We start from the raw sequence: 27,974 nt of genomic DNA, 5'->3' as shown, positions 1-27,974 counted from the left end.
GGATTTGCAGCGAGATCACTTTTATCGCTGGCGGGAGAGGCCCCCCCTCCAGCCGCGATCGGTGCCCTGTGAAGGAATGTGATGTAAATAATAATAATAATAATCTGAAAATGTCTATTTTCTTATGTGCATACATATTTTTCTCCTTACTCATTATATAAGTATACAGGTTTGCTCTGTTCCTATATTTTTCTCAAAATGGAGGGTACCCCCTACATCCCACACATCAGAAGAACGCGGAACTGAAGATAAAACCAAGGACAGCCAAACCTCGTTATGAAGATTCTCCATCTTCTTTTTTTATCTTAACCAATGAGATGTACCTATTAGACTAACATAGCAATGACGTATTTTTGTGTATAAAACATTAGCACCGCCTTGAATAAATTAGAAGTGTAAGAAGTAATGGAGCTGAGCGTGTCTCAGAGTGTTTACTTTTATATGCATGCATATCCACACTTTTCAATTAGAGACAGTAGCAGATAACCTTGGTCTCGATTGGAGCTCTTAATCATTTCCTTAACAGCTGGTGCCGAAACCCGGGACCTCAGGCTACAGTCGAAGCCAGACCGCGATAAGCATTCGGGCGTTAATTGATTGATAAGAGTGGGGTTTGCGCAGCCCTAACAGTACCGGTAAGTTTGATTTATATTCTTACCACTGTACGACTTTCTTATCTTTCGGTTGACGGCTGGATTCTGTCGGTATGCTGAGACTGTCTTAGAGGCAGGTATTTCCTCGCCTGAGGTTGTTTTAACGAACCTGCCAATGGGTTTCTGCTGACTGTATTTTTTGTTCACTGTCTGCCATTCTTTGGGCTACGAAACTCAGCAGTCTAAAAGTGCTACATGTGTGTTCTCATCTCCAGATGAGCTGTCGGCCTCTGGAGTGAGATGGGTTATTGTGGCAGTCGGTTATTGGACAGGTTACTCTGGGTTCGTCGAATCTTTGAGGGTTATCTCAGCTGCTGGCGTTGCAGTCTGAAAGCATTACAGATGTATCACCCCCAGATGAGCTGTCGGCCTCTGGGAGTAACTGTAATGACGGCCTTTAACTGGGTTTAAGGGGAGTTGTCCGCCCCTGGGGTTATCTTAGCCTGCTGAAATTTTGCAGTTCGAAGAGTGGCAGGTGTAATGTCCTGTCGTGAGTGTATTTGTGGTTTACTGTTTGCTATACACGAGAGGGGTTGGGGACTGGTTAAGGTCGGAGGGGGGGGCTGCCCGGGGGATCTGTTGGGTCGCGGGCCGTTGCTCCTCACTACCCCTGACGCGTTTGTTCTTGTTCTGAGATTAACCGTACATTACAGGGTTATAGCAAACAGTAGAAGCTAGGAGCGCAGTTTTATGTGCTCCCACCCAAGGAATTTGTTGATAAGAACACTGAGAAAGAATATTAACCCCTTGGTTGTATGTGTTCTCCTCTCAAGCCGTTAGCCGAGAAACAGAGAGAGAAAAGAATGTGATAGTGAAGAGGAGATAAGATGTTGAAATAGTTAACAAAGTTGAAAGAAGTGGCGAAAGTTATGTTGCTAAAGAAACAGGGAGAAAAATCCTGTGTGATAAAGAAAATTGGATAAAGGAAGTTAAGAAAGATGGCGATTGTATTATGTATGTGTATCACAGAGCTGATGATATGTTGGAACTTGAAACAAAAGGAGGGGAGGGACAGCACTGCCCTCCGTCTAACAACCACTCCTTTCTCACCACCCAAGCACAACCCACTGTGACAACTCAGCCCGGCGGCCATCTTAGTGCACCCATGCCTTCACTTTCTACCCAGTCCAGTGTACTTCCTGCCGGCGGCCATCTTGGTACACCCAGTAAGCTTAAACAGCCTGTACCCAGCCCTCCCTGTTTTAAACCAAGATGGTTCATACCACACACCTGTCTTCCCCAATACGGGAGCATCACATTCCCGGGCCGGATATGTTAATGATGAAGAAGCGTCTGAGTGGGAAGCCCAACAGCAGGCAGCAAGGCCACCCACTGATTTAACCCCCAATCCGGCTCCAGACTCTCAGTTCCGAGAGGATCTCAAACACATGCTGGCAACCGTAAGGAACAGTGCCTCTTGCCAGCCCCCGCCCCAACAACAGTCTCGGTTACCAGAAGGGGCACCAGTGATGTATGTCGCTTTTACTCCATCACAAGCAGAGGCCTTAGTGACAAGTCTGCCTGACCCAGAGAAGCAGCCAATTCCCTTCTACCACAGGATAGTGCAGATACAAGAAACTTACTCAGCTGCCTGGAGAGACTTGATCAGCCTATGCCGAATCAAAGCAGGACATGTCTTTTGGCCAGTCATGCAGACGGCCTTCAATGATGCCAGCCTGACAAGTGCCACTTCCTACACCTCAGGCGTGGAGTTCTGTGCACAACTCCACGACTGGGCAAAGGAGAAGTTGACGGATCAGAAGACCACAATCCAAGATATTACCCAAGATAAAGGGGAGTCTGAAGAAGTATCATACTAAACTCGTACAGGCCTTTGATGATCTGAGTTTCTCCCACTATGAAAAGAGACACACACGTTTCCTGCGTGGGAGTGGATGGGGTGCTCCGCTCCAGTCCATTTGTAGAGCCACTCCAAGTGGGGACATTTCCTGATTTGCTTGCCAGATTTGTGGTGTCCTCTACATGTCCCTTGAATCTACTAGGAGCTGATGTGTTGTCCGGACTACAGGCTTCAATCAGGACACGCCTGAAGGGGGGATGAAGTTACATACTCCCCTATCTTTAGAAGACTCATCTGCCTTGTGCTCTCTGCCTCTCCTGACGACACTTCATGAAGCAATAACTTCAAGTTCAATACTGCAGGAAGTACTTGACAGAATCCCTGCGTGCCTATGGTCCACAGGACCGGAAGACAACGGCGGTCACTTAAAGGTGCCACCAGTTTCAGTCAAGCTAAAAGAGGGCGCATCATTGCCCCGGAAACCACAATAACCCCAAGAAGAGAACCCCTAAAGAAGAACCAGGTACCTGCTGTGGATGCCTTTGACTGCAAAGTACCTCACAGAGGTGGACCTTACAAACGTTTTCTTCAGTGTCCACCCTCACCCCTCCTGCTGGTACCTTTTTGCATTCATCCACGGAAAGAAACGGCAACATACCTAAATAGTTGTGCCGCAAGGGGCACAGAACTTTCCAAGCCAGTTTGCAAAAGCTATGGCTATCATCCTTGACACATAACAAGAGGAACAGCCGGAAGTGATTCTCTTCCAACATGTTGATGACCTTCTCCTTTGTGCAGCTGACTTACCCCCTGTTGAAGTCACCTCAGAAAGCCTGTTGTGCTATCTTGCCAACCAGGGCTGCAGAGCCTCAAAGCCCAAATTGCAGTGGTGCTCAACACCTGTCATTTTCTTTGGACTAATTTCCTAGTGCAGAGCATGGATTCCAGAAGCCTTCCTACTGATGCTCTGCAATCAGACCCTTCCAGATGTCTCCTGAAGAAATATCTAAAGTTTGAAGCCTTTAAGTGCGCCACCCCCGGCGCTAGGGCTCCCAGCCTACGACAAAACGCTCAAGTTCTTTGTATCCGAACGTCTGGGACATGCTGCAGGTGTACTCACCCAATCACACGGCATCAGCCTACGCCCCGTAGGATATTATTCCTGTCGGCTGGATGCGGTAGCAAGAGGAGGCCTATTGTGTCTGCGAGCTGGCTTTGCTATACAAGCCTTGCTTGACAAAACTTTGAACTTGGTCCTCGGACACTGCCTCGTTCTGCTTGCTTCCCATGATGTTGTTGCCATATTCAACCAAGATCCAGCCGAAACACTTGTCCACTACCAGACACTTGAGACTCCTGTGTTCCCTCCTACTGGACAGCATTACTCTATTAAGTTGTCAAACACTGAACCCTACCACCCTTCTTCCACTTCTCGAGGGGGGAAAGGAGGAGGAGGAGTAGAGTCTTGACTTGTCACCCCATGACCACACAGGACACGCGGTCACCACTGAAAACACTGTTCTACAAGCTGAAGCCTTACCACCGGTGATGTCTGCACAGGAGGCAGAGCTGTAAGCACTTACTACAGCATGTAAATGGGCAGAGGGAAAAAGAGCCAACATTCATATGGATTCAAGATATGCTTTCAGCATTGCCCATGATTATGGTGTTATCTAGGACAGAGGATTCCTGATGGCTGCAGGAACACCTGTGAAAACTTGATTGATGCCTTGCTTCTCACAACCCAAGTGACTATTATGAGTAAAAGCACACGACAAACTGAACTCAAAGGAAGCTTAAGGCAATCATCTAGCCAATTCAGCTGCCAAACAGACAGCTGGTGGTCCAGGGGAAGTGGACAGCAGGGTGGTAGAAGAAGACCACCCCGTGCTTACCTTACAGACTTTCCCAGTGGACAGAGTTTATCTAAAAGAACTACAGGAAACAAGTCCGGATAAGAAGGAAAGCTGGAAACGGAGAGGAGCAACTCTCAGAAATGGACTATTCGAGTGCAACAAGAAGCCTTGTCTACCCAGGAGTATGTACCCAGCTGTGGTGCAATGGGCACATGGAGCTGCCCACTTGACAAAGACTTTTATGAACTCTCTTATCAACAAGTGTTGCACCAAGAGTTACTCCACTGACCGACAACTTCTGCAGATCATGCATTATCTGCACCAAATGTAACCCAGGATGCACAGAAGAAGCACAGAAGAAGCACAGAAGAAGCACCTGGCAAAAGCCCTATACCCCATTCCAGAGGATGCAAATTGATCATTCTCAAGTGCCAAGAAGTGGCAGATTCGAATACGCCCTAGTGGAAGTGGTCATGACTGCCAGGACCACAGCTAAGAAACTACTGAGTGAGATAGTATGTAGATTTGGGGTCCCAGAGGTGATATTGAGAGATCAGGGCCCAGCCTTAACAGCAACCCTTACTAAAGAGATTTGGGCAGCACTGGGGGTTCAGTTGACACTACACATCCCATACCACCCTCAAGTAGCGGGAAGGTAGAAAGGATGAATGGGACATTAAAAACAGGATGTTAAGGATGGCCCAAGAGACTAACATGAGTTGGCCAGACAGTTAGCCCATTGCCCTGTTCAGTGTCAGACACACCCCCAGGGGAAACATGCCCTATCCCCTTATGAAATTTTGTTTGGTTCAGCTCCCAGACTTGGTTGTTACTTTCCACAACAGTTACAGTTGCAGTCTGATGTGTTGACTAATTATGTAACCACATTATCACGAGAATTAACCTGAATGCATGTCCAGGTGTTTTCTTCCATTCCAGATCCTGAATTAGATACAGGAACACACCAACTACTGTCTGGAGATACTTGAGCCAAGTTATGATGGTCCATTCCAAGTTTTGCTGACCACAGCCACCTCAGTCAAGTTGGCCAGGAAGAACACCTGAATGCATGCTTATCACTGCAGGAGAGCGTGTTTTCGGGTGCTGCATATTGTTTTTCTGTTTGATCTAGGGGGGAGGGGCCCAGGGGGTGGCCATCACAAAAATGATAACATAATTACGTTTTGGTGTAACTCTTCAGGTACACATGTGACCACCTTTACCTTAGATTACTGTGACATAGTACCTTGTCCGTTTGACCCTTCATGGTGATGCCATTGGTACAGTGATATCCCTGACGGTAAGGACATATATGTATGCCACACAGACAGTTACTGGGGACAGAGTTGTGGTTTCTGTGGGGGCCAGTGGGTTGGAACACAGGGCCAGACTGGGCGACCACAGAGTGCATTAGACAAAAAAAAGATGAGAATAGAAAGCCCCATATCCTAACCAAAGATACCCCTGATACATACACTGACCCAGCACACAGTCAGAGGAGGAAGCGAGCAGCTCTCTCCGGAAGCTTTGATCCTCATGTATACATACATGTCATAGGGGTTACAAGGGGGGTCCCTGATGAGTTTAAAGCCAGGGATCAGGTAAAAGGTGGTTTTGAGTCTTTGATCCCCATAACAACTGTCAGAAAGAATGTAGATTGGATTAACTACATGTCATGGTTGTGCAATAGAGTTTGTCGATCAGCATACCTGTCTCCATGTGTTCATCTCTAGAGACCAGCTGACCCTCACCTGACTGCTTTTGTAACCTCTCCTCTAAGCATGGCCCCACCCCCGGCCCTATCAGGGAACCCTATATTAACCTATGCACCGCAAGCCAGCAGTGCTGATCAACCATTGTGTGTTAGCCTCTATGTGTACTTGCTGTGTTTCCTACATCTGATTCCTGTTACCGACTTTGGCCTGTTCCCGACCATCCCTGTTTGCCTGTGACCCTGATGTTCCAGCCAGCTGCCTCCTTCCTCTTCTCCTGTAGTCTACCGTGAGTGTGAGCTGTGAGACCCTGGGGGCCGCGACCTGGAGCCAGACTGCAGCGCAGTCCATCCTTACCATTAAAGGCTCTGGTGAACACCTGCTGGCTCTTAGACTCCGCGCCCTGGGGAATCTATGCTCTAGCTCCCAGTGGGATCTGTTTCAGTGATCCAGTAGACCTGCTTCCCGAACCTCCCAGGGTTCAATCCGCAGCAGTCACCCGTAGGGTCCACTACCTTGCGGTGCACTCCTGATCCCAACGGTGTGCATCTGTCACCCAGCCTCTAGGTGACCTGACACTACACATATTATAACCAACAGAGATTTGTAAATTACACTAAAGATGCCCTCCAGGGAATTGCTGACCAGTTAGCCCCCACTTCCTACATGACATTCCAGGACCTGATGGCCTTAGACATGGTGCTAGCTGGGAAAGGAGGTGTTTTGTAAAATCATAGGAAAAAACGGGAACCTGTTGTACATACATTCCTGATAATACTGGCCCAAATGGTAAGGTTACTCTAGCTATAAAGAAATTAGAAGATCTGTCACTGGAGTTGAAGAAGAACTCAGGTATCACAGACCCATGGGATCAATACTTTAGCTGGATGAGTGGGTGGCAGAAGGTGCTCGCCCAGATACGGGTAACGGTATTAATAATCCTGGTTCTTTTAGCCCTGATTGTATGCTGTATTCTATCTTTCGTAAAAAGTTAATGAGCAAGGCTGTAGAGAATAGCACACCTACATTTCTCCAACAAGAAGAAGAGGACCTCCTTATGATGGAAGATGACAAACCCTTCACTCCTCTACAGTCACTCCCTGTCCATAATCTCACAATCCTATAGGGTTATAGGGATAGATAGCGCCTGACTGCACCTCTCCAGCTGTATCGAGGAGGGAAGTGAACAGTTGCTGCCGAATTCTATATACAGCCTAAAAGAGTTGCTGAGGAGAAGGGCCAGGCCAAAGTGGGACCTTTAGTATTAGGGACAGAAAAGAGAAAATAGTCATTTTAGGGGGGATTGTGAAGGAATGTGATGTAAATAATAATAATAATAATCTGAAAATGTCTATTTTCTTATGTGCATACATATTTTTCTCCTTACTCATTATATAAGTATACAGGTTTGCTCTGTTCCTATATTTTTCTCAAAATGGCGGGTACCCCCTACATCCCACACATCAGAAGAACGCGGAACTGAAAATAAAACCAAGGACAGCCAAACCTCGTTATGAAGATTCTCCATCTTCTTTTTTTATCTTAACCAATGAGATGTACCTATTAGACTAACATAGCAATGACGTATTTTTGTGTATAAAACATTAGCACCGCCTTGAATAAATTAGAAGTGTAAGAAGTAACGGAGCTGAGCGTGTCTCAGAGTGTTTACTTTTATATGCATGCATATCCACACTTTTCAATTAGAGACAGTAGCAGATAACCTTGGGCTCGATTGGAGCTCTTAATCATTTCCTTAACAGCCCTCCGCCGCTTACCGGAGCCATCGGTAGCAGCGGAGGCGATCGCGTCCGTCTCCGTCCTGTGCCTGGAGACCAGTGAGGCTAAGATGGCGCCCACTCATCTCCATGACACTGCTGGGCGGAAGCGACGTCAAAACGTCACTTCCGCCCACGCCTCTTAAAACGCATATTTTTTTCAATGTCATTTTTTAAATGACTTTTTTTTTTTTTTTTAATTGCATTTTAGTGTAAATATGAGATGTGAGGTCTTTTTGACCCCAGATCTCATATATAAGAGGTCCTGTCATGCTTTTTTCTATTACAAGGAATGTTTACATTCCGTGTAATAGGAATAAAAGTGACATTTTTTTTTTTTTTAAACAGTGTAAAAAAAAATAAAATAATGTAAAATAAATTAAAAAAAAAAAAATTTTTAAAACCCCCCCCGTCCCGACAAGCTCACGCGCAGAAGCGAACGCATACATGAGTAGCGCCCGCATATGAAAACGGTGGTCAAACCACACATGTGAGGTATTGCCGCAACCGGTAGAGCGAGAGCAATAATTCTAGCACTAGACCTCCTCTGTACCGCAAAATATGCAACCTGTAGAATTTTTTAAACGTCGCCTATGGAGATTTTTGAGGGTAAAAGTTTGACGCCATTCCACAAGCGGGCACAATTTTGAAGCGTGACATGTTGGGTATCAATTTACTTGGCGTAACATTATATTTCACAATATAAAAAAAATTGGGCTAACTTTACTGTTGTCTTATTTTTTTATTCAAAAAAGTGAATTTTTTCCAAAAAAAGTGCGCTTAGAAGACCGCTGCGCAAATACGGTGCAAAAAAAGTATTGTAATGTCCGCCATTTTATTCTCTAGGGTGTTAGAAAAAAAAACATATATAAGGTTTGGGGGTTCTAAGTAATTTTCTAGCAAAAAAACCTGTTTTAAACATGTAAACACCTAAAATCCAAAACGAGGCTGCTCCTTAAGTGGTTAAGATAGTGTGTGGTTGACTCGAGATCGCAATTTTTTTACGATTAATCGTGCAGCTCTCCCAGGCTGCTTGTTTATATCTCAGGGAAGAGCTTTAAAAGAGTTTAGGACCCTTCTTCCCATCCGCACATGACTGCACTAAAGCCTAGTAACGTTGGGCATCATGGTAGTGAACCACATACTCTCCATACCCTTTTAATAAAAGGTGTCTGAGGCAACTGGCGCAGTTGCCTAGAGCAGCCAATCAGCTTTTAAATTTTCATGCTTTAAGTTGTGTAGACAAAAATGAAAGCTAGAAGCTGATTGGTTGTTATGGGCAATGGCACCAATTTAGACAGCACTTGTCTCAAACACTGTGGGGGAGATTTACTAAAACTGGTGTACACAGAGTCTGGTGCAGTTGTGCACAGTAACCAATCAGCTTTTAGGGTTTATTGGCAAAGCTTAATTGAACAAGCTAAAGTTAGAAGATGATTGGTTACTATGCACAGCTGCACCAGATTCTGAGTGCACCAGTTTTAGTAAATCTCCCCCTTTGCTTTCTTCTCCCTAATGTATTTATGAACAAAACAAGATATCGTCAAAGATCATCAAATGCAGAAAAAAGAAGGGGAATAGATGGAGGGAAGGGGAATAGAAGGATAATGTCACATATAGATTAAGAAATGCTAAAATAGAATATACATACTATGATATGGTACAAATCAGAGTAGGCAAAAACAAAGTGATCTCATGCAAATGCTTCACAAATTCTCCAATCAATGCAGATTTTTATTTCTGGCTGACACACAAATAACTGGTTAGACAGTATTCAAATAGGTTCTGCAGGAACATGTAAATTACAGCTGCACCTAGTTTGTCTGAAAATAGAGATGTCTGAAGTTACAAAAGAGAACAGAAGCTACTACTGCACGTGCAGCTTAGTTTAAGGCTGGGTTCACATCTTTCCATTCGGAAAAATACACATTACCGCAACGCACAAAAACCAGCATGTGGCACATTCCTAATTTATTCTTAATGACATCCCAAAACACTTTGCTAATCCCTGTGTGTTTTAGCGCACCAAAGTGCACTGCAGTCCATTTTGGTGAGCGGCCTTTCAAAAAAAGTACATGCACTTTTTTTTTTGGTGCATGTTAATGTGCTTGGGAACACATTCCAATCAATGGGCTGCCCTAAAACAACTAATGTTACTGCACAAAGTTACACATGTCAACACACTTTGTGTGAACACACTGCAAAGACATGAACCTAGCCTAAAAGTTCATTGAAGTTGAGGACTGGGATCATTTAACTTGGCTAGAAATAGCACATACCCTGACTGAGCTGAGTAAACATTATCTCAAGGTAGAAAATAAAAAGCCCATTGCTGCTGAGTCTGGCTGCAGCAAGAGGTCGATGCTTAATGTTTATTATGGGAAAGTAAAACACCTTTAAAAAGACTTGGTCAGAATCGAGGCATTCATCCAAAATGGAAATAGCTTAGTTATCTGTACCTCTGCTTCCTGGAGGAGACCCCTCTTTGGGCACACCATGTCTGGACAGGTGATCGGAGAACCAAATCCTTCACGAACTGACAACTGGGCATATTGTCTGAGGCACTGTATAGGAGACAGAAAGACAAAGTCACAAGCTTGTTATAGTATTCTGAGCTGGGCTTAAATTATTATTAAACCCATAGCCAAAAATGTATTATATTGCAGATTAATAATTCTTAGATGTGGAGACTGCAATATTTTTTTTTTTTTTTATATATATATTTTATTTTCTGGTGATCCACTCAGTAAGTGAGTGTTTTTTATGTAAAACCTTTATCCGCCCAAAGAAAAACTGTTGCTGTAACTGCTTATAAAGTGTGAGCTGGAGTTCATCATTAATTCATTGGTCAGGTCCAGGGGTCTCCAAACTTTTAAAACAAAGTATTAGGGGAGCCAGACTGTGGCCAGTGGGAGTAGAAAATGCCCTGCCATCGGTAGAAGTAAACAATGGCATAGGCTTGGAGGTCAGTAGGAGTAAAAAAAAAATTACATTATTGGTCTGTGGGAACAATAGTGTTTCATCATTGGTGTCAGTGGGAGGAACAGTGCACCATGGTTGGTGTCAGTAGGAGGAATAGTGCACCGTCTCTCGTGTCGGTGGAAGGAATAGTGCCTCGCATCAGTGGAAGGAATGGTGCCCAAAGTATGGTTGCACCGATACCTCTTTTTTAAGACCGAGTACAAGTACCGATACTTTTCTTCAAGTACTCACCTATGCCGATTACCGATACTTTTTTTTAATGTCATGTGACAGTGGCACTAATATGCAGCACTGATGGGCACTGATGAGGTGGCACTGATGGGGAGGCACTGATGAGGAGGCACTAAAATGTAGCACTGATGGGCACTGATGAGACAGCACTGAACGGCACTGATATGGAGGCACTAATGGGCACTGCTAGGTGGCACTGATAAGGCGTGGACTGTGTCAGTAGTTTGTTTTTGTTTTTTACATTTTTTTTTAAATAATTTTTTACAATTTATATATTTATTTATTTTTACAATTTTTATGGGGGGGGGGGGAGTGGATGGTGTCAGTCTTTTTTTTTTAACCTTTAAATATATATATTATAATTCTTTTTTTCTTTCAGCCCTGTTGGGGGGCTTTGGTGAGATATCAGGGGTCTAAAGAGACCCCTGACATCTCCTCTTTGAGACAGAGAAAGGGACTGAGAAAACAGTTTCCCCAGTCCCTTTCTGAGTAGCCTCAGCTGCACTGAAGATGAATGAAGAGGAGACAGCGGCTCCTCTCCATTCATAAACTAAAGCATCGTAAACACAGTTTACTCTGCTCAGTTATGAATGGACAGAGTCAGTGTTCACTGTGCATTCGGAAAAGGAAGGAACCGGTAAATGACAGATTTACCGGCTCCTTCATCCACTCTCCATCCTGACAGATCTGGGGCAGGGGGGACCAGAGGAGGACCTGGAGAGAGTGAGGACCATACGGGGGAGCCAGAGAAATCGAGGACCATACGGGGGAGCTGGAGGAGGACCCAGAGAGAGCAAGGAGCACACGGGGGGACTGGAGGGGGACCCAGAGAGCCAGGGGAGGAGGACACACGGGACAATCGGTACGGTGGTGGGGGGAGGTACAAGCACCGATCTCCCTGTGTGGCTTTCAATAAAGCATTTGACAGCCGCGGGAGGGAGAGGAGGAGTAACGGCTGTCAGAGGCTTTATTGAAAGCCACACAGGGAGATCAGTGCTTGTACCTCCCTCCACCACCGCAACGATCACCTGTGAGGCTGCCTGCCCTCCCTGCTACACTGAGGATGCCTGGCCCATTACAACAGGTATCGGATTAAGCATCAGAGCATTTGCACAAGTACAGATACCCGTGCGAATACTTGGTATCGGCACCGATACTGATACAAGTATTGGTGCAACCATAGCCCAAAGCACCAGATAAAGGCAAGCAAAGGGCTCCTGGGCCACACTTTAGAGACCCCTGGTCAAGTACATCTAACACTACCCTCTACCCTGATTGGCAAAGCTGCTGTCCAGCGATGTCTCTGTTTCTCCTCAATCCACAGAGGGGACACCCTACGACAGGAAGTGTGTTACTAGCCAGATCACCAGGTGAATAAAAATAAAAGAAAGACTTAGGACCCTTTCACACTGGGGTCGTTTGCAGGCGCTATTTCGCTAATAATAGCGCCTGCAAACCAACCCGAAAGTGCCGGTGCTTTGTCTCCAGTGTGAAAGCCCCGAGGGTTTTCACACTGGAGCGGTGCGCTGGCAGGACGGGAACAAAAGTCCTGCCAGCAGCATCTTTGGAGCGGGGTAGGAGCGGTGTATTCACCGCTCCTGCCCATTGAAATCAATGGGACAGCGCTGCCATACTGCCGGCAAAGAGCCTCTGCAGTGCGGTGGTTTTTAACCCTTTCTCGGCCGCTAGCAGGGGTAAAACCGCCCCGCTAGCGGCCGAATACCGACAATAGCAGCGCTTTGCCGCCGACACCGCCCCCACCCCAGTGTGAAAGGGGCCTAAAGAAAAAAAACAAATGCAGCCACAAAAACGAATGCAGCCACCACACATAAGGAGTGTTAGGCTACTTTCATACTGAGGCGCTTTAAAGGCGCTATAGCGGTAAATAATTGCACCTGCAGAGCGCCTCTCCTCTCACTCCAGTGTGAAAGCCCGAGTGCTTTCACACTGGAGTGGTGCGCTGGCAGGACGCAGGACGTGTGTACATTATACTATTGTATACAGTTTGTGAGACTAAAGATTCCAGAACCAAGCTGTAGTAACTGTATTCACACCTATATTCCAGACCACAAACATAATCATTTTTGCAAGTCAATGATAAAACTGAAACACACCTTTAGAAAGCGTGCTGCATCCTACAATTTCCTGTAGCAGTTTAGTGTTTTAAAATTATAGATCTTTAAATATAATGAAATAGTGTGAGAAAATGGCAATGTAGATTGTCTAAACACGTGAGTGTGAACACATCTATTAACTGCTTGAAGCTATGTACAGATAAAGGAAAATATTGGCTGAATCTGCTGATCGGGGAACAACTATATGAAAATAATGACAATTTAGCAATTGTATGTTAATGTGTATGTCCGTTCATTCATAGCTCTGTGACAGATTCCTCCTGATGATCCAAATGAAAATTGCAGTGCCGCTCTAAGCTCAGACCGAGATTTTCCCACCGATTGCAGTGAAGGGAGCTGGCCTCAGTGCACAATTCAGAGGTGTAAGAGTATTAATTAAAGAGAAGAAAAACATGTCAGGGGGACGTGGCTAGAGCGGTACTGGCTGAGGCCACATTCATCTACATACTAATGTACTGGGTTGGTGAGCAACCTTTTCTTCTCATAGATTCCTCCTGACTGCCACAATGACAATGACAGTTTCACCACCCAGGAAGTAAGGGAAAATCTTACTTTCTGAACAAGGATCTCAGAAGTCTCAAAAAATTAATCTAAAAAAAAAATGTTCTTGCTTTTTTTTGCTTTTTTAGCACAGTGGGTAAGGCTAAAGCCACAATCAGATTTGTATTGTTCCCTGTGTACCTGTTGCAGATTTACCTGCTCTTCCTGTCTGGTGAAATCATCGTCACAGTAGCAGTACAGAGCTTCACATAGCAGAAATACCAAACAAGGGATTCTAAATCTTCCACATTCTACCCAAAACTAAAAAAAATGTTTGGCTGGATTACACATTAAATCTAAGAGTCTTCCACATTTATCTGCATGGATAGAGTCCAGGCTTGCATCAGAATGAAAACAGAATATCACACATATTTAAACAGTCTATTTATATTTTCTGCCTGCCCCACATGACCTCCCGCAAATATTACATCCTGCATTGAAAATCACCTTTTTGCTAGTTGTGCCACCCCCCATAAACCTAAGCAAGCCAAATTTGGTACCGCAATAGTCCCAAAAAATCCTAGAAAAAGGTAGGACCGGATTGGAGAGGTCCTATTGGCCTTCATTCCACCTTTTTCAACCAACATTGCTAGGCAAGCCAAAGATGATGCAATTTTGTAGGAAAATAGAATACAAAATCGTTCTATTCCCCCATCAATCCTCCCCACTATGCTATTGTATTCTGCTGGTGGTAGGAGCGTACGTACAGGGGTCGCAATTGCCCCATGCTCCAGGGGGTCTGTGTGGGCCCCTGTATAGGAGGGGTGGCAGGGGCAGCATATAGAGGAACTGATCTCCTCTATTTTCCTCTTGCAGCCTCTCAGCAGCTGCAGGAAAAAAATGGAGAGGATCGGTTCCTCTACACGCCTCCTATCCTCCAACTGCTGTGATCAAGTACCTGTGTACTCCCCCGGCCCCCCTCATTCCACTCAGTACTGCCGGGTTCCCACCTCCCCTGCTGGATCTGTCAGGATGGAGAGTGGGGAAGGGGCTGGTAAATGTGTAATTTACCAGCCCCTTCCTTATGTTGATGAATAGAGTCAGTGATCCGTACCAATTCATAACTGTGTCTACTCAGTTTATGAATGAACAGGAAGCTCTGTACAGAGCTATTCCTGTCTATTCATTCTGTGCAGCTGAGGCTGCAGAGAAGGAGATTGAGAGCTGTGTCTTCAATCTCCTTTCTCTGTCTCAAAGGTGAAACATCAGAAGTCTGTTTAGACCCTTGATATCTCACCAAAGCCCCCAACAGTGCTCTTAAAAAATTGTAAAAAAATAAAATTAAACAAAATAATATAGAATGGTAAAAAAAGAAATAATTCTAAAAAAAAAAAAGAAGAAGCTACTGACACCAGTGGAAAACTACTAGGGTTGGAAAGGTTGCACTTGCGACCGGGCCCAGGGGGAGCCCTTTATGGTTTCTTGCACCAGGGCCCTGAAGGTTCTAGTTAAGACTCTGGCTGGCAGGGAGCCTTCTCTGTTGGCAAAACACAATGATCACTGGAGGCTATAGCAGTAATCGCATGCAAATGTTCCAACAGGCTGGTTGTACTGGTCGATCTGGATTGACTTCAGTACAGCCAGCCTGCCCATAGATGGATTAAATCTCGGCTGGTTCTTGCTGAACTGGCCAAGATTTGATCCATCTATGGTCAGCCTTATACAGACTTCATAGCTCACAGAAGCCCAAGAGACAGTGTTTGTGAAGAGACTGAGTACTTTAGTTTGTGAAGGGGCACTTTGAACATGCGCTTATCCTTTGAGGTTACATTCACATTGTTGGATCGCAGTAGCATTGGTGTGCTGTGGGGCCACTTATTCTAAATGTCACTACAATGAACCTTGTCAATGGAAGTGCATTGCGCTGTATTGCCAAAAATGCTAACTGTACCTTTTTGATACATTTTAGTGCTACACTGAATGCACTGCATGAATCTAAGTGGGCCCTGATGGAAATCTCTACAATCGCTAAAATATATATTGCTATACAAGCCATTTAGGAAATTACTATCACCAAACATTACTTTTCCATTTTGATATGCAGATACTGTAGTTTTCCAACTGTCACTTTCTAACATAGCAACTGTTGCATTGCACACCCAACATTGCTATAATCAAAGGAAGGGCAGAATGCCCCTGTGTGATCTTATTTCCTGAATGTGTGATTAAACCACAGATTTTTTCAGACATCTGCACTCTGTACTCCCTGCCAGGGACACAATGGAAACCTTTGGCTTTGCTGTCTCAGTTACACACACTGGAAATAATATATAACATTACAGAAAGGCTCTTTATTAATCAGTACAGTTAAGTGATTTCTAAATACTGTAAAATCCCAAGTCTGGCTAAAAATTAAGTATGTAAGAAATGAAACAAGGAAAATACAGTAAATGACACAAATATTCAATTTTTCTGAATGCTTTTTCAGATATCTTCTTTCATTCAAGCCTCTTGAGCATTTTACCATGACTTGCAAAAAAGAGCAAGCCTTAATGATTACTGACTGATCCTCTGTCTCAAATACATTCATCCACTATGCTCCATTATGTTTTCTGGCAGCGGTTGAATCTTTGCAACTTCACTAATTGCACAAATATCTTATTATGGATACACACATAAAAAAAATGATAATCAAATATGACCAGAAAACATTGAATAATAATGCCAAGAAAAAGCAAATCCTCCATAGAGACAACCATGGGAGGGATACTTTTATCGTAATCCATACAGTACTGCTACTGCAAATAGCAATTACAAAATCCCATCCCTTTAATGCATTGTGGAATACAGTTTCCTACAAATAATAATTCTCCATTAAAAGAGTAACAGAGAACACAAAGGGGTTATTTACTAAAGGCAAATCCACTTTGCACTACAAGTGCAAACTACAAGTGCAAAGTGCACTTGAAATTGCACTGAAAGTGCACTTGGAAGTGCAGTCGCTGTAGATCCGAGGGGGACATGCAAGGAAAATAAAAAACTGCATTTTAGCTTGCACATGATTGGATAATAAAATCAGCAGAGCTTCCCCTCATTTCAGATTTACCCCTCAGATTTATAGCGACTGCACTTCCAAGTGCCCTTTCAGTGCAATTTCAAGTGCACTTTGCACTTGAAGTGCAAAGTGGATTTACCTTTTGTAAATAACCCCCAAAGAGCCTTTTTTTATAGTCATAGAATTTTCAGGATTATCCCAGAAAAAAAAAGTGAATGATAAAAGTTCTATAAACCATTACATTTTTACAGTTAATGTAGAAGTAAAGACTAACTATATCTATTCTTAATGTACCCTGCTGCCTCTTCCTACCTATCCTGCCTAACCAATATAAAAAGACGTATGTACTTACCTATTTTGATTCACTTTAATCTGGTCACATGATCCCGCAGCTCCGGCCTTCCTGTGTCAGCTGCTGCAGAGGAGAGGAGGGAGCGGCAACAACAGTTGGGCTATGGAAGCCTATGACTGACATCACGGCTCCTGGAATTCAGAGCCATTGTCCAGCACTCACTTACACTGAGCTGCAGGATCATATGACCAGACAAGTAATAGGTAAGTATAGAGATCTTTTTTATACAGGTTAGGCAGAATAGGTAGAAGGGGCTTTTTAAGATTGATATAGTTTAGAGTTTTCTTCCACTTTAATACAGGCCACATACTGTAAAAGTTCATAGAATTACATACTGTCGCCCAAACAGTGGCCTGTGTTGAAGGACTTTGGGCTTGTGTCAATGTCCAAATGCAGATTTTTTTTGTTTTTTAAATTAACAATGTGATGAATTTGTCTGTGAAGATTAAAGTGTGTCTAAAACCAATTTTGTTTCCTTTTGATTAAAGTAACAAAGGGTTATTAATACCTTTGTTTTACTGGCCTTGAGTAGTCACTGGAACAGGAATAGAAGGGGAAATCTTCACTTCACTTGTTCCAATGACTATTATTATGTAATGTAATGTTACTAATCTCATTACCCAGCCAGTATTTCATCTTCAGTGAAACCTTTAGGTTTAAATTTGGCAATGTGTCAGTCAGAATACAAATTCTGTCCCCATATTAGTGACACTGCAGCTTGCTGGCTATGGGATTGCTCTTAAATTTGTAGGACAGTGGTCTCCAAACTGTGGTTCATGGGCCCGATGCAACCCTTTGCTTACTACTATCTGGCCCTTGGGACACCATTCCTCCAACTGATGCAAGGCATTATTTCTCCTACTGACACCAATGATGAGCCACCATTCCTTCCACTGACCTGGACAATGGAGCACTAATCTTCCAACTTACACCAACAATGAGATACCATTGCTTCCACTGACACCAATGAAGGAGAACTTCTTATTCCAGTGATACCAACAATGGGGCACTGTTCATCCCAATGACACCATTGAAGGGGCACAGTTCCTCTCACTGACTCCAACAATGGGGTGCTACTCCTCCAAATAATACCAAAGATGGGGCACTATTCTCCCCACTGACACCAACAAAGGGGCACTAAATTCAAGATTAATCACTGCTCTAGTAATGATATTAAAGCAGCTGACATAAATTGTACGGTGACAATAAAAAGCATAAAAATATTGGTGTACGCAGCGCTAAGAGCATAACATTAAAAGTAAAAGTCCATAGTGTTTTGGATAAAGTCTTTGTTCAGGGAAAAAACTGGTCAACGTGTTGCAGCATCGTGATGTCACAGCTCCACCCAAAGGTGTGGAGCTGTGACGTCACGACGCTGCAACATGTTGACCGCGGCCATCTTGGTGGTTGGAAACAAACACTACCTCATACAGACTGCTGCTTTTGAACATGCCTGTTTTTATTTGCTAAAATGTGAGGAGTACCCTGGATATTTTTTACAATAAATGTGATCCTTGTTTTAAAGTATTACACCATGAGGAGTTCCTTCTTTTGTATCTTATGCATGCACCTCTGAATATTCATCTGATGAGACTACAAGCCATCTATGATCCTCATGAAATGGGTTTGTGGCTCTGTGGATTTATCATGCTTGTTTGACCACCTGTAATTTAGTGGTCCATTCTTTTTGGTAAGAGGCCTGGTGTGTTGATGTTCGGTGGAGGATTAGTTCGTGCTCACCTAACTTGTGTCTCTGTCTACACCATGGGTGGTTCCAGTTTTTTCCCTGAACAAGTACTTTAACAAAGGGGCACTATACACATTAGAATCCTGGATCATGAACTGAAGAGCACTACTACGCCTCAATTCATTAGGTTCATCATTTTAGGACCAGCGGCATAACTGATATTTGTTCTGTCACTTGGAAGTTGTGTTGAATGAAAGTAAATCCTCCACATTCAAAGAATTAAACTAGTGATGCAGGCCTGATGCATCACACAAATATTTGTAGAAGATTTGGCAGAACAAGAAAAAAATGTGTTATCCATCTCTGCTATATCATAGCAATACATCAAATCTTCCTTGTCAAAAGATTTTATTAAGTATATGAATAAGTAGATAACGAATACATGAGTAAACATATTGTGGTACAGATAAGATGCTAAAATTATCCGTTAATAATATATTATTACATAACATATAAATTGGGGTAATTGGGTATAACCTGGATAAGGTGTAGAATACCTAAGTAGGAGCTATTAAAGAGTAAGTAGATTCTCAAATGGTACTTGTGCCCACAACTTGAGCTATGTCAGAAATGTCTGAAGGAGACTACAATCTACTAGGAAAAGAGCTTTAGGATCGGAAAGTGGATAGGGAAAAAGAGAAAGGAGAGAAAGAGTAGAACATAGAAAGGAGAGGGTCCACAGGGTTGAATTGGGATCCGTCATGAAGTCTGTACATTTTTATATATCAGCTTAAATCATTGCAACTCAGCTACCATGGCAGTAGAACATTCTCATCAAAGTTAGATGGTAAATGATGTGTGCAATACATCAAATCTTAACCACAAATTGAAACTACCAAAAAATGTAACTGAAGAATTTATAATGTGCTGCTTATTTGCATATATAGCTATTGTACAATATAACTTACCGTATATTGTATGGTACATAAAAGGTACATAAATCACTACTGCCATCGCTGTAATAGATCTTATGTGATCATCTCATGACAGAGCCAGCAATGCACCACATATACATTTCAGAATAAATACTAAATTGCCTAAAAACATTCTATTAAGTCAGTTCTCTAAAAATCTCTATGGTCTCTTGATGTTCCTGCATGCTGGTAGTATTGTGAATAAGTGTGTTGTTTTGCAGTTTTGTGCAGTTTGTCAGGATGCTATAAAACACTAAAATAACACTTGTATAAAAGGCCATTCATTCGATCCACACTGCAGACATGGTGTTAGAAAAAAGACTCAATTCATAGACAGAAACTCATATGGAGTATACAGAGTAAGTTTGGCTTTTTACATAGCAGTCTAGGTCTCAGAATGTCTTGCTGACTGCTCAGAGGCTGGGTAGAAAGACTCCAAAAAAAGATCAAAACTGCAGTCGTTTTCCTGAGCAATGAGAGAAAATCTATTTTTCTGTTTTCCACACGATTGGAGGCTTATTACCAGGCTGAAAAAAAAGTGATTATGTCTGAAAATAAACACATTTTCACCCTTTCTAATCATGTCATTGACAGCATTACCTTGACCAATATAGCCAGATTTATTAGGCCAAGGCTGGCAATAAACTACAATCTAATTGTTGTTAGCAATGCCCAATTTAACTAAATTTTGCATTTTGGTAGCCCCTGGCAACTGCTTGCATACAGGCCTACAGAGGAAGAAATGCGCTGTAGATATCTCAGGTGCTGGTTTGCCATTCAGAAGACTGTAGCATTTAAGCAAGATCTTCCAACCTGTCCTATCACTATTGCCCCTGATGAACCTTGGCTGGTAGTCTCTGCAGGTGGCTCATCATTAATATATTGGCCAAATCAGGACAGCATTACCTGCAGAGCATGCATCTTCATGCAGATGCCAGTCCTATCTGTAGGAAACAGTGTCGATCTGCTTAGAAAATCCAACACTGATACCTGCTTTTCCTTCTGTCCTGACATTAGTAGTCCTAGGGCCATCTGCTGCAATGTAATGGTACCCATACACATGCAATGGCGCATCATTTATCTCTATGATTATCTTTTGTCTAAATCTGTGTGTGAGAAAACAATTATATCTTGGCTTGTGGGAAGGTCATATTTTGTGATGTTTTGTGCAATAGGTAGATCTGATGCTATCAAATGACCAATAGGTACCTTAAAGTGGTTGTAAACCTCAGACAAGAAATATGAACAAAGCATATTCCTCTATAGTGTGTACTTGTCTCAATAAGAGAACCAAGTGTCATTTCTGCCTCGTTCCTCTGCTATCAGCATGAGTCACTTCTGACAGATTTGCCTGACACCGAGAGAAAAATGGTGACAGGGGCGGGACTTCCAGCTGATTGACAGCCTCAGTTCTGTTGCTGTGTGAAGGGGGGGGGGGTGCGTCCCTTTCCTCCACTCAACTCTCAGAGCTCTCCTCACTATTGTAACTTCAGCTCTCTGCCCCTTGCTTTTGAGAGCTGAGAGTCTGTGTAAATTATGCACTTTGGCACTTTGAATGAATGTAGGGGACAGACAGCTGCAGATAAACATGTACAATTGATGTAGAAGGATTTGTTTCATCTCTGTGTATGACCTGAGGCCAGTCACTTCACTGGGTATATGTGAGAGTGTACGTATTGTTATATACTGGCTAGTTATCATAGGCAGTTTTAATATGACTAATGACATAAAATTACTCTTGATTCTGCAGGTTTCCACTGGATTAGGTGAAGCTCTAATACCCATAATGTACCCTTTGGCACTGCCAGCAGAGGCTTCTAAATAGAAATAGTGATTAGGCAGGTTTCAGAACCTTGTCAAACTACTGTTGTTCTTCCCCTGGAACTGGTGTGTTATGCATAGCATTAAAGAAAACGAAAAAAAAAAACAAGCTGACTAAGAAACAAGCTCACCATTCCTATTTGGAAACCAACAGCCAGTTCATATGTCTGTGAGAATCCCCTAATTTCTTTGCCCCTCATTAGAAAGATTTGCTAATAATTGCCCATGTATACGGAGGTGATAGCTTCTGCTGCTGAGCAACTAGCAGTTGTCAGGCACTAACAATCTGAGATCCTAGATGCTATTTAATTATGCCTCGTTTCCACTGAGCGGATCGGGTCAGTTCGGTTCGGTACGGTACGCTATTTTGAGTGTCTCCATTATGAAAGCGGCCCATACAACCGAACCGTACCGCTCCATTCAGGGTCCTGCTTCAGATGTGGGGCCATAGAAAATGGAACGGTTCGGTTAGGGCGGAGCTACGATACATTCCACTGATTGGCTGACAGAAAACCCTCTGCTGTGCTATGCTGAGGCATTTTTTCTAAACCCTGTATGGCCCCTTGTGGTCCCACTTGCAGTGGAAACGCTCACCAGAATAGACCGGACCATTCTAGGCCATTCAATCTGTACCGACCCGAACCGATCCGCTCAGTGGAAACGAGGCATTAGACTCCAGCTACCTATCCTCATAAATTCTACAGATGTGCCCATAAGACAGACATATGGACTAGCAGCTATAAGCGAGAGATTTGGCCATATCCACATACCGGTAACTCTGACAAAGAATCGGCTACCCAACAGTTTAGGAGGCTAAACCCTCTAAGACAAGGTTTGCTAGAGATGCTAGCAAACAACCTTAGAAGACATACTTTCATAAAGAATTACAAACATTGCTATTTCCTATCTTAAAAAGAAATACAAGGTTGAAAAACTTTACTGGCATAGTTACTATACCTTAAAGCAAGGGGAACCATTATCTGCTGTGACTCTAGGGGTCAGTATAGCAGTACTCACTTTGTTTGGTGCCTTATGTCCATAACTACACTTGCAAATGGTTCAATATTTCAATTAATATTTTGCTTGGTAAATACTGCTTTAATTATATACAGGACCGAATAGCCATCTGCAGCACCCTTTTTTCCCCTACAATCAATTTTTCAGCGACAAGCAATGATTGCATCTGTCAAATAATAGTTATTATAGTTATTTTTCAACTAATTTCTTACCACAGTACAGAAAATGCAGCTGCAGTCCCGAAGGGTGGTCATCATATTAAGAGGGTGTTCACAGAGACACAGCTTGCACATAATTAGGGGTTCCAGTGCCAATTCTCCATGGCTTGAATTGCCAGTCATCATGGTGTGATGAAGGATCTTAGCAGCAGAAGCCATACTTGCTTTAGTTGCTCAACATTTCTACCTGTCAGAACTGAAAAAAACATTAAGAAAACAATTGTGTATTAACTTACTATAGAATGTGATCTAAAAGAGTATTGCAAAACAAATTATAGATCGCTATTCTACAAACAATCTCATGCATAGTCCCAATTAGAATTAGAAGTATCCACTATACTTACTATAAAAATGTATATACACTACATACACTTAAATTTATTTTTATGTAAAACTAAAAGACAAAACTTTTTTTACATGTAGATAAATGGGTGAAGGGTTAAAACCACTATCAGGTCTTTATTACTAAACTAGAATACTAATATCGTCCAGGTATAGCCCATTAATTAAACATTTAAATCAGGGGTGCTCAACCCCTGTAGCCCACATAGGCAGTTTTAAGGCAACCTCAACCCAGGGAAGCACATTCCCATGCTATGGGGGAAGAGGGTCGGCAAGCCCAGATCGCGATTAACGATGCCAGCAGAAGCTGGAAGAGGAAAAGAATATCAGTGTATTAAACAACACATACACTGCGCTTTTCTCCTTATGGGGCACATATCGCAAAAAAAAAAAAAAATAACAAAAATGTTAGGCTTGTAGTTCTACATTAGGAGCCCAACTCAAGAATATCTGTCCTTTTTAATTTGATAAAAGTACTTTCAAATTTGTTATACTTTGTAATAGGGCTGGGGAGAAAATCGATTTGAATCTTGAATCGAGTTGAGAGGACAAATTGATTCAAATTTTTAGCAAATCGATTTTTTTAGATTTTTTTTTATCAGGACCGGCGCGGCTTCGGCTTAGTCCGCGAGGCCGGATGCCGTGGACTAGGCCAAAGCCACAGCCTTGCCTAAAAACGCCTGCCTGCAGCTCCCCAAGACCGGCGCTGACAACGCGCCGGTCCTGAGGAGCTGCGGGCAGGAGTCTTTAGTTGAGGCCGCTGCTTCAGCCTAGTCCGTGAGTCCAGACGCCGCGGACTAGGCCGAAGCAGCGGCCTCGCCTAAAAACTCCTGCCCGCAGCTCCTCAGGACCGGCGCGGTGTCCATCAAAAAAACTAAATTCGAACTGTGAATCGAGTTTTTTTTTTTAAAATTGCAGATTTTTTGGGGGGAGAAAATCGCCCAGCTCTACTTTGTAAAAGACATGTCTTGCACTTAGATAATTCAAGCTCATATGAAAAGGACATTTAGGATTGGCTCCAACACGTACAGGATATCTCAAATCCAATTGATAGATGCTTTAGAAAAAACAATTTATCGCAACTTGAAGGTGCATTTGAGACACATACTTGCTTGTCAACAAAGATTCCTCCCCTCAGCTAAATATGACTTCTATGAGATACAAGAATTGCACTGCAGATGTTAAATATCAAATAAGCATTCTGGACACTTCAAAAGTTGAAAGTAGCTTCCAAAAATGATCAGTCCACTCATGGGGTTTCAGCAGTCTCTCACAGACGCATTCTTATGCCAAAAGGAACCAAAGCATACTTATGTAGACAAATATGTCATTGAGATAACACAAAGAATCCAACATGCACATGCTACTTTCCACAGCATGCTACTTTTATCTAACTGCTTATGGCTTCCATATTAATATGTCCACCTGTAGCAGAACCTAATAGAACAAATGCAAATACATGGCCAGGTATGGCTGCTTCCTTGTCAGAGGACATATACAGCCCATGCATACTCACAGATGATTAGATTCTGCCTCCAAATGTATAAAGAACAGTAACGCTAACCTATGCCTACACCATGCCTTCATTACTATAACCTTTACTATATCCTCCTAAGCAAATCTTACATGTGTACATTTTACAGACCAGTAAAACCATTAAGTATACCTTGCAGGACCTTCAGAGCTTCATGCCAGAACCAAGGGCTCCCACGCGAGCAGGAGTGACATCATTGCGGCTCTGGCCAAACACATAACCGGATCGCACAAACCCAGATGAAAGACCAGGGGAAGATATCAGCCCTCTCAGCGGTGACAGTGTGCCGCTGGAGAGCTTCCTTCCAAGGAAAAGTATTTCCTAATGTGCTAGTATGCGATGCATACTAGCACATTATGCAATTGCCTTACAGGTGTTTTTTTTTAACCAGCCACGGTTTACTAAGGCTCAGGCATGCATGCAGGAGGATGTGCTTAGCCGAGAAAGCCCCTCCTCCCCTCCTGAACACTCCTGGGATGTATGGCATCATTTGCCTAGGCATGGAAACCAGGAGGTAACTGAAGAAATGTAAAACAGTAAATAAGTGTTAAACAAGTAAAAATTATATACTTGCCTATCTATTTACTAATGCTAGCAGCATAAGGATTAAAATAGTCAGTGTTGACTGAGAGAGTAAAGTTCCACTTTACATTTGAACAATTGCCCTTACTCTGATTTGGACATTATTGTCATTTACATGCAGCAATAACGGCTAATGGCAGGGGGTCGGGCAGCTGGTAATGAGCATCAGCATATACAGTATGTGGGGGCAGGGTTTTTTGTCCTAGGGCTCCTTTCACACTGAGATGCTTTGCCGGCGCTAAAGTGCTAAAAATAGCGCATGCAAAGCGCCCCGAAAGAGCCGCTCAATGCACACCAGTGTGAAAGCCCCGAAGGCTTTCACACTGGAGCGGTGCGCTTGCAGGGTGGTCCAAAAAGTCCTGCAAGCCGCATCTTTGGAGTGTTGCAGGAGCGCTGTATTTACCGCTCCTAAAGCACCCCTTCCCATTGAAAACAATGGGGCAGCGTTGCAAGTTTTAACCCTTTTTCAGCCGCTAAGGGGGGGGTTAAAACCGCCCCGCTAGCGCCGCTAAAACAACAGTAAAGCGGCGCTATATTTAGTGCCGCTGTACCACCAGCTCCCACACGCCTCAGTGTGAAAGTAGCCTAAGAGCTGTACTCCTTCGTAAAGGAACCTAGTACTATGTACCTAAAACACAATATAAAATTAAACAAATGTTTAATAAACAAGTCATTCCCAATTTTGAAATTTAGATCCTATGTGGGTATCCTCAGTATTTGTACATGCATGATTTTTTTAAATATACCTACTGGCAGAATAAATGTTCTTCCTTGGTTTTTGGCCTCCAGTAGCTTGCCTATGTGTACTGTCATATCAGTATGTCATTGGCTGCCATATGTTAAACTACAAGAAATGTTATACAGAGTCTGGATAAGGTCACGTCACTATCTTTGTTATGGCTACAGATATAAAAAAAATCTCTATACTCAAAGCACACCTACATCGGTGTACACAAAGAGTCTGCTGAGGGAAATGAAATAACAAAAATGACACCATCTGCTCCTCTCTGATCAGTAGTCAGGGATACAGACAGTAATGATAAGGGAACTAAAGAAGGAAAACATGGGACTTTTAGACAAAATATGTTGCAGGATCACGTCACTACACATCATCTTTCAACTGTTCAAAAGTGTCCTTCCCAAAAAGTAATGGCGCTTTGGATCACAGGTCAGAACAGTTATGTTGCCAATGTAATCTCATTTTCTAACAAATATATTCAATGACTCCTCATAAGAACAGTCCAAAGTATAAAATGCTTGGACATTTAAATAATAAAATCAGACTGATGAAAAGATGATGCAGTTTGGAAGCCTTCTAGATAACTGCCACAGATTCTTGACCTTGAAGCGAAATATTAACCGTAACAAAAAAACAAAAAAAATTGGTAAGAGGAAAGCTTTCATTGCAAAAAAAATACTATCAGAGGAATACATAAAAGGTGTTGTAGAGTTTAGACACCCTTTAGAATTCTGTCGAGGTGACTCCAAAAGTGTTGATGCATGAATCTGTCCATGCATGAACTAAGGTACGAGGGTCCATACTGGGCGTTCCTTCCTCTCAATGCACTCCCTCCCTCCCCGGCCACTGCGCCCATCACGAGGACAGGCACATGGCTCAGGAGTTTTATAGCCTGATGAGAAACTGGAAGACGAGTTCTCCACCAGGTCCACTTTACTTTTGAAAGCAGTGGGTGGATCCCTAGTGGCTATTCAGTCTGAAAGAGGCTTTCAAATTTGCCTGCTGCCATGCACTATCAATCAAAAGTAAAGTGGACCTGATGGGAAAGTAGTCTCTCAGTTCCCCACCAGGCTCCACTCACCTAGTGGCAAGTCGTTTCCCAAATATTGTAATTGTCATATTTGAGTAATGATATCATCTTTATTTACATTTAATTAAAATAATTCAAATTAAAATAATCCCCACTCTGTGTTTAATAAAACAAACAAAAAATTCCAAACTATGAGTTCAGATCCAAAAAAACTATGTGCAAATCAAATAATATCTACAGTATATATTCTCATACAGATGCTATGCTTAACCACTTAAGGACCAGCCTCGTTTTGGATTTTAGGTGTTTACATGTTTAAATCAGGTTTTTTTGCTAGAAAATTACTTAGAACCCCCAAACATTATATATGGTTTTTCTTCTAACACCCTAGAGAATAAAATGGCGGTCATTGCAATACTTTTTTTTTTTGCACCGTATTTACCGGTCTTAAAAGCACACTTTTTTTGGAAAAAATTCACTTTTTTGAATAAAAAAATAAGACAACAGTAAAGTTAGCCCAATTTTTTTTATATTGTGAAATATAATGTTACGCCAAGTAAATTGATACCCAACATGTCACGCTTGAAAATTGCACCCGCTCGTGGAATGGGGTCAAACTTTTACCCTCAAAAATCTCCATAGGCGTCGTTTAAAAAAATTCTACAAGTTGCATATTTTGTGGTACAGAGGAGGTCTAGGGCTAGAATTATTGCTCTCGCTCTACCGGTTGCGGCGATACCTCACATGTGTGGTTTGACCACCGTTTTCATATGCGGGCGCTACTCGCGTATGCGTTCGCTTCTGCGTGTGAGCTCGTCGGGACGGGGGTTTTTAAAAAAAAAATTTTTATTTTTATTATTTATTTTACATTATTTTATTTATTTTTACACTGTTTTTAAAAAAAAAAAAATCGTGTCACTTTTATTCCTATTACACGGAATGTAAACATCCCTTGTAATATAAAAAAAGCATGTCAGGTCCTCTTAAATATGAGA

The 27,974-nt window shown here is 42.7% G+C and overlaps 1 protein-coding gene across 1 annotated transcript in view; it reads right to left on the bottom strand.

Annotated features, from left to right (window-relative positions):
* RNF144B (ring finger protein 144B) overlaps positions 1-27,974 on the bottom strand; it is a 103,917-nt gene that overhangs the window by 54,981 nt on the left and 20,962 nt on the right. Inside the window, exons 2-3 of the mRNA XM_073631136.1 lie at positions 22,747-22,948; positions 10,260-10,364 (exon numbers count right to left, since the gene is read on the bottom strand). Of these exons, the coding sequence (XP_073487237.1) occupies positions 10,260-10,364; positions 22,747-22,911 (270 nt within the window). The 5' untranslated portion in view covers positions 22,912-22,948. The remainder of the gene's footprint in view (positions 1-10,259; positions 10,365-22,746; positions 22,949-27,974) is intronic.

The sequence above is a fragment of the Aquarana catesbeiana genome, linkage group LG05, assembly GCF_042186555.1.
Source record: "Aquarana catesbeiana isolate 2022-GZ linkage group LG05, ASM4218655v1, whole genome shotgun sequence".
NCBI classification, from domain to species: domain Eukaryota; kingdom Metazoa; phylum Chordata; class Amphibia; order Anura; family Ranidae; genus Aquarana; species Aquarana catesbeiana.
The sequence above is the reverse complement of the archived record's forward strand: the minus strand, read 5'-3'. Positions and strand labels throughout refer to the sequence as shown.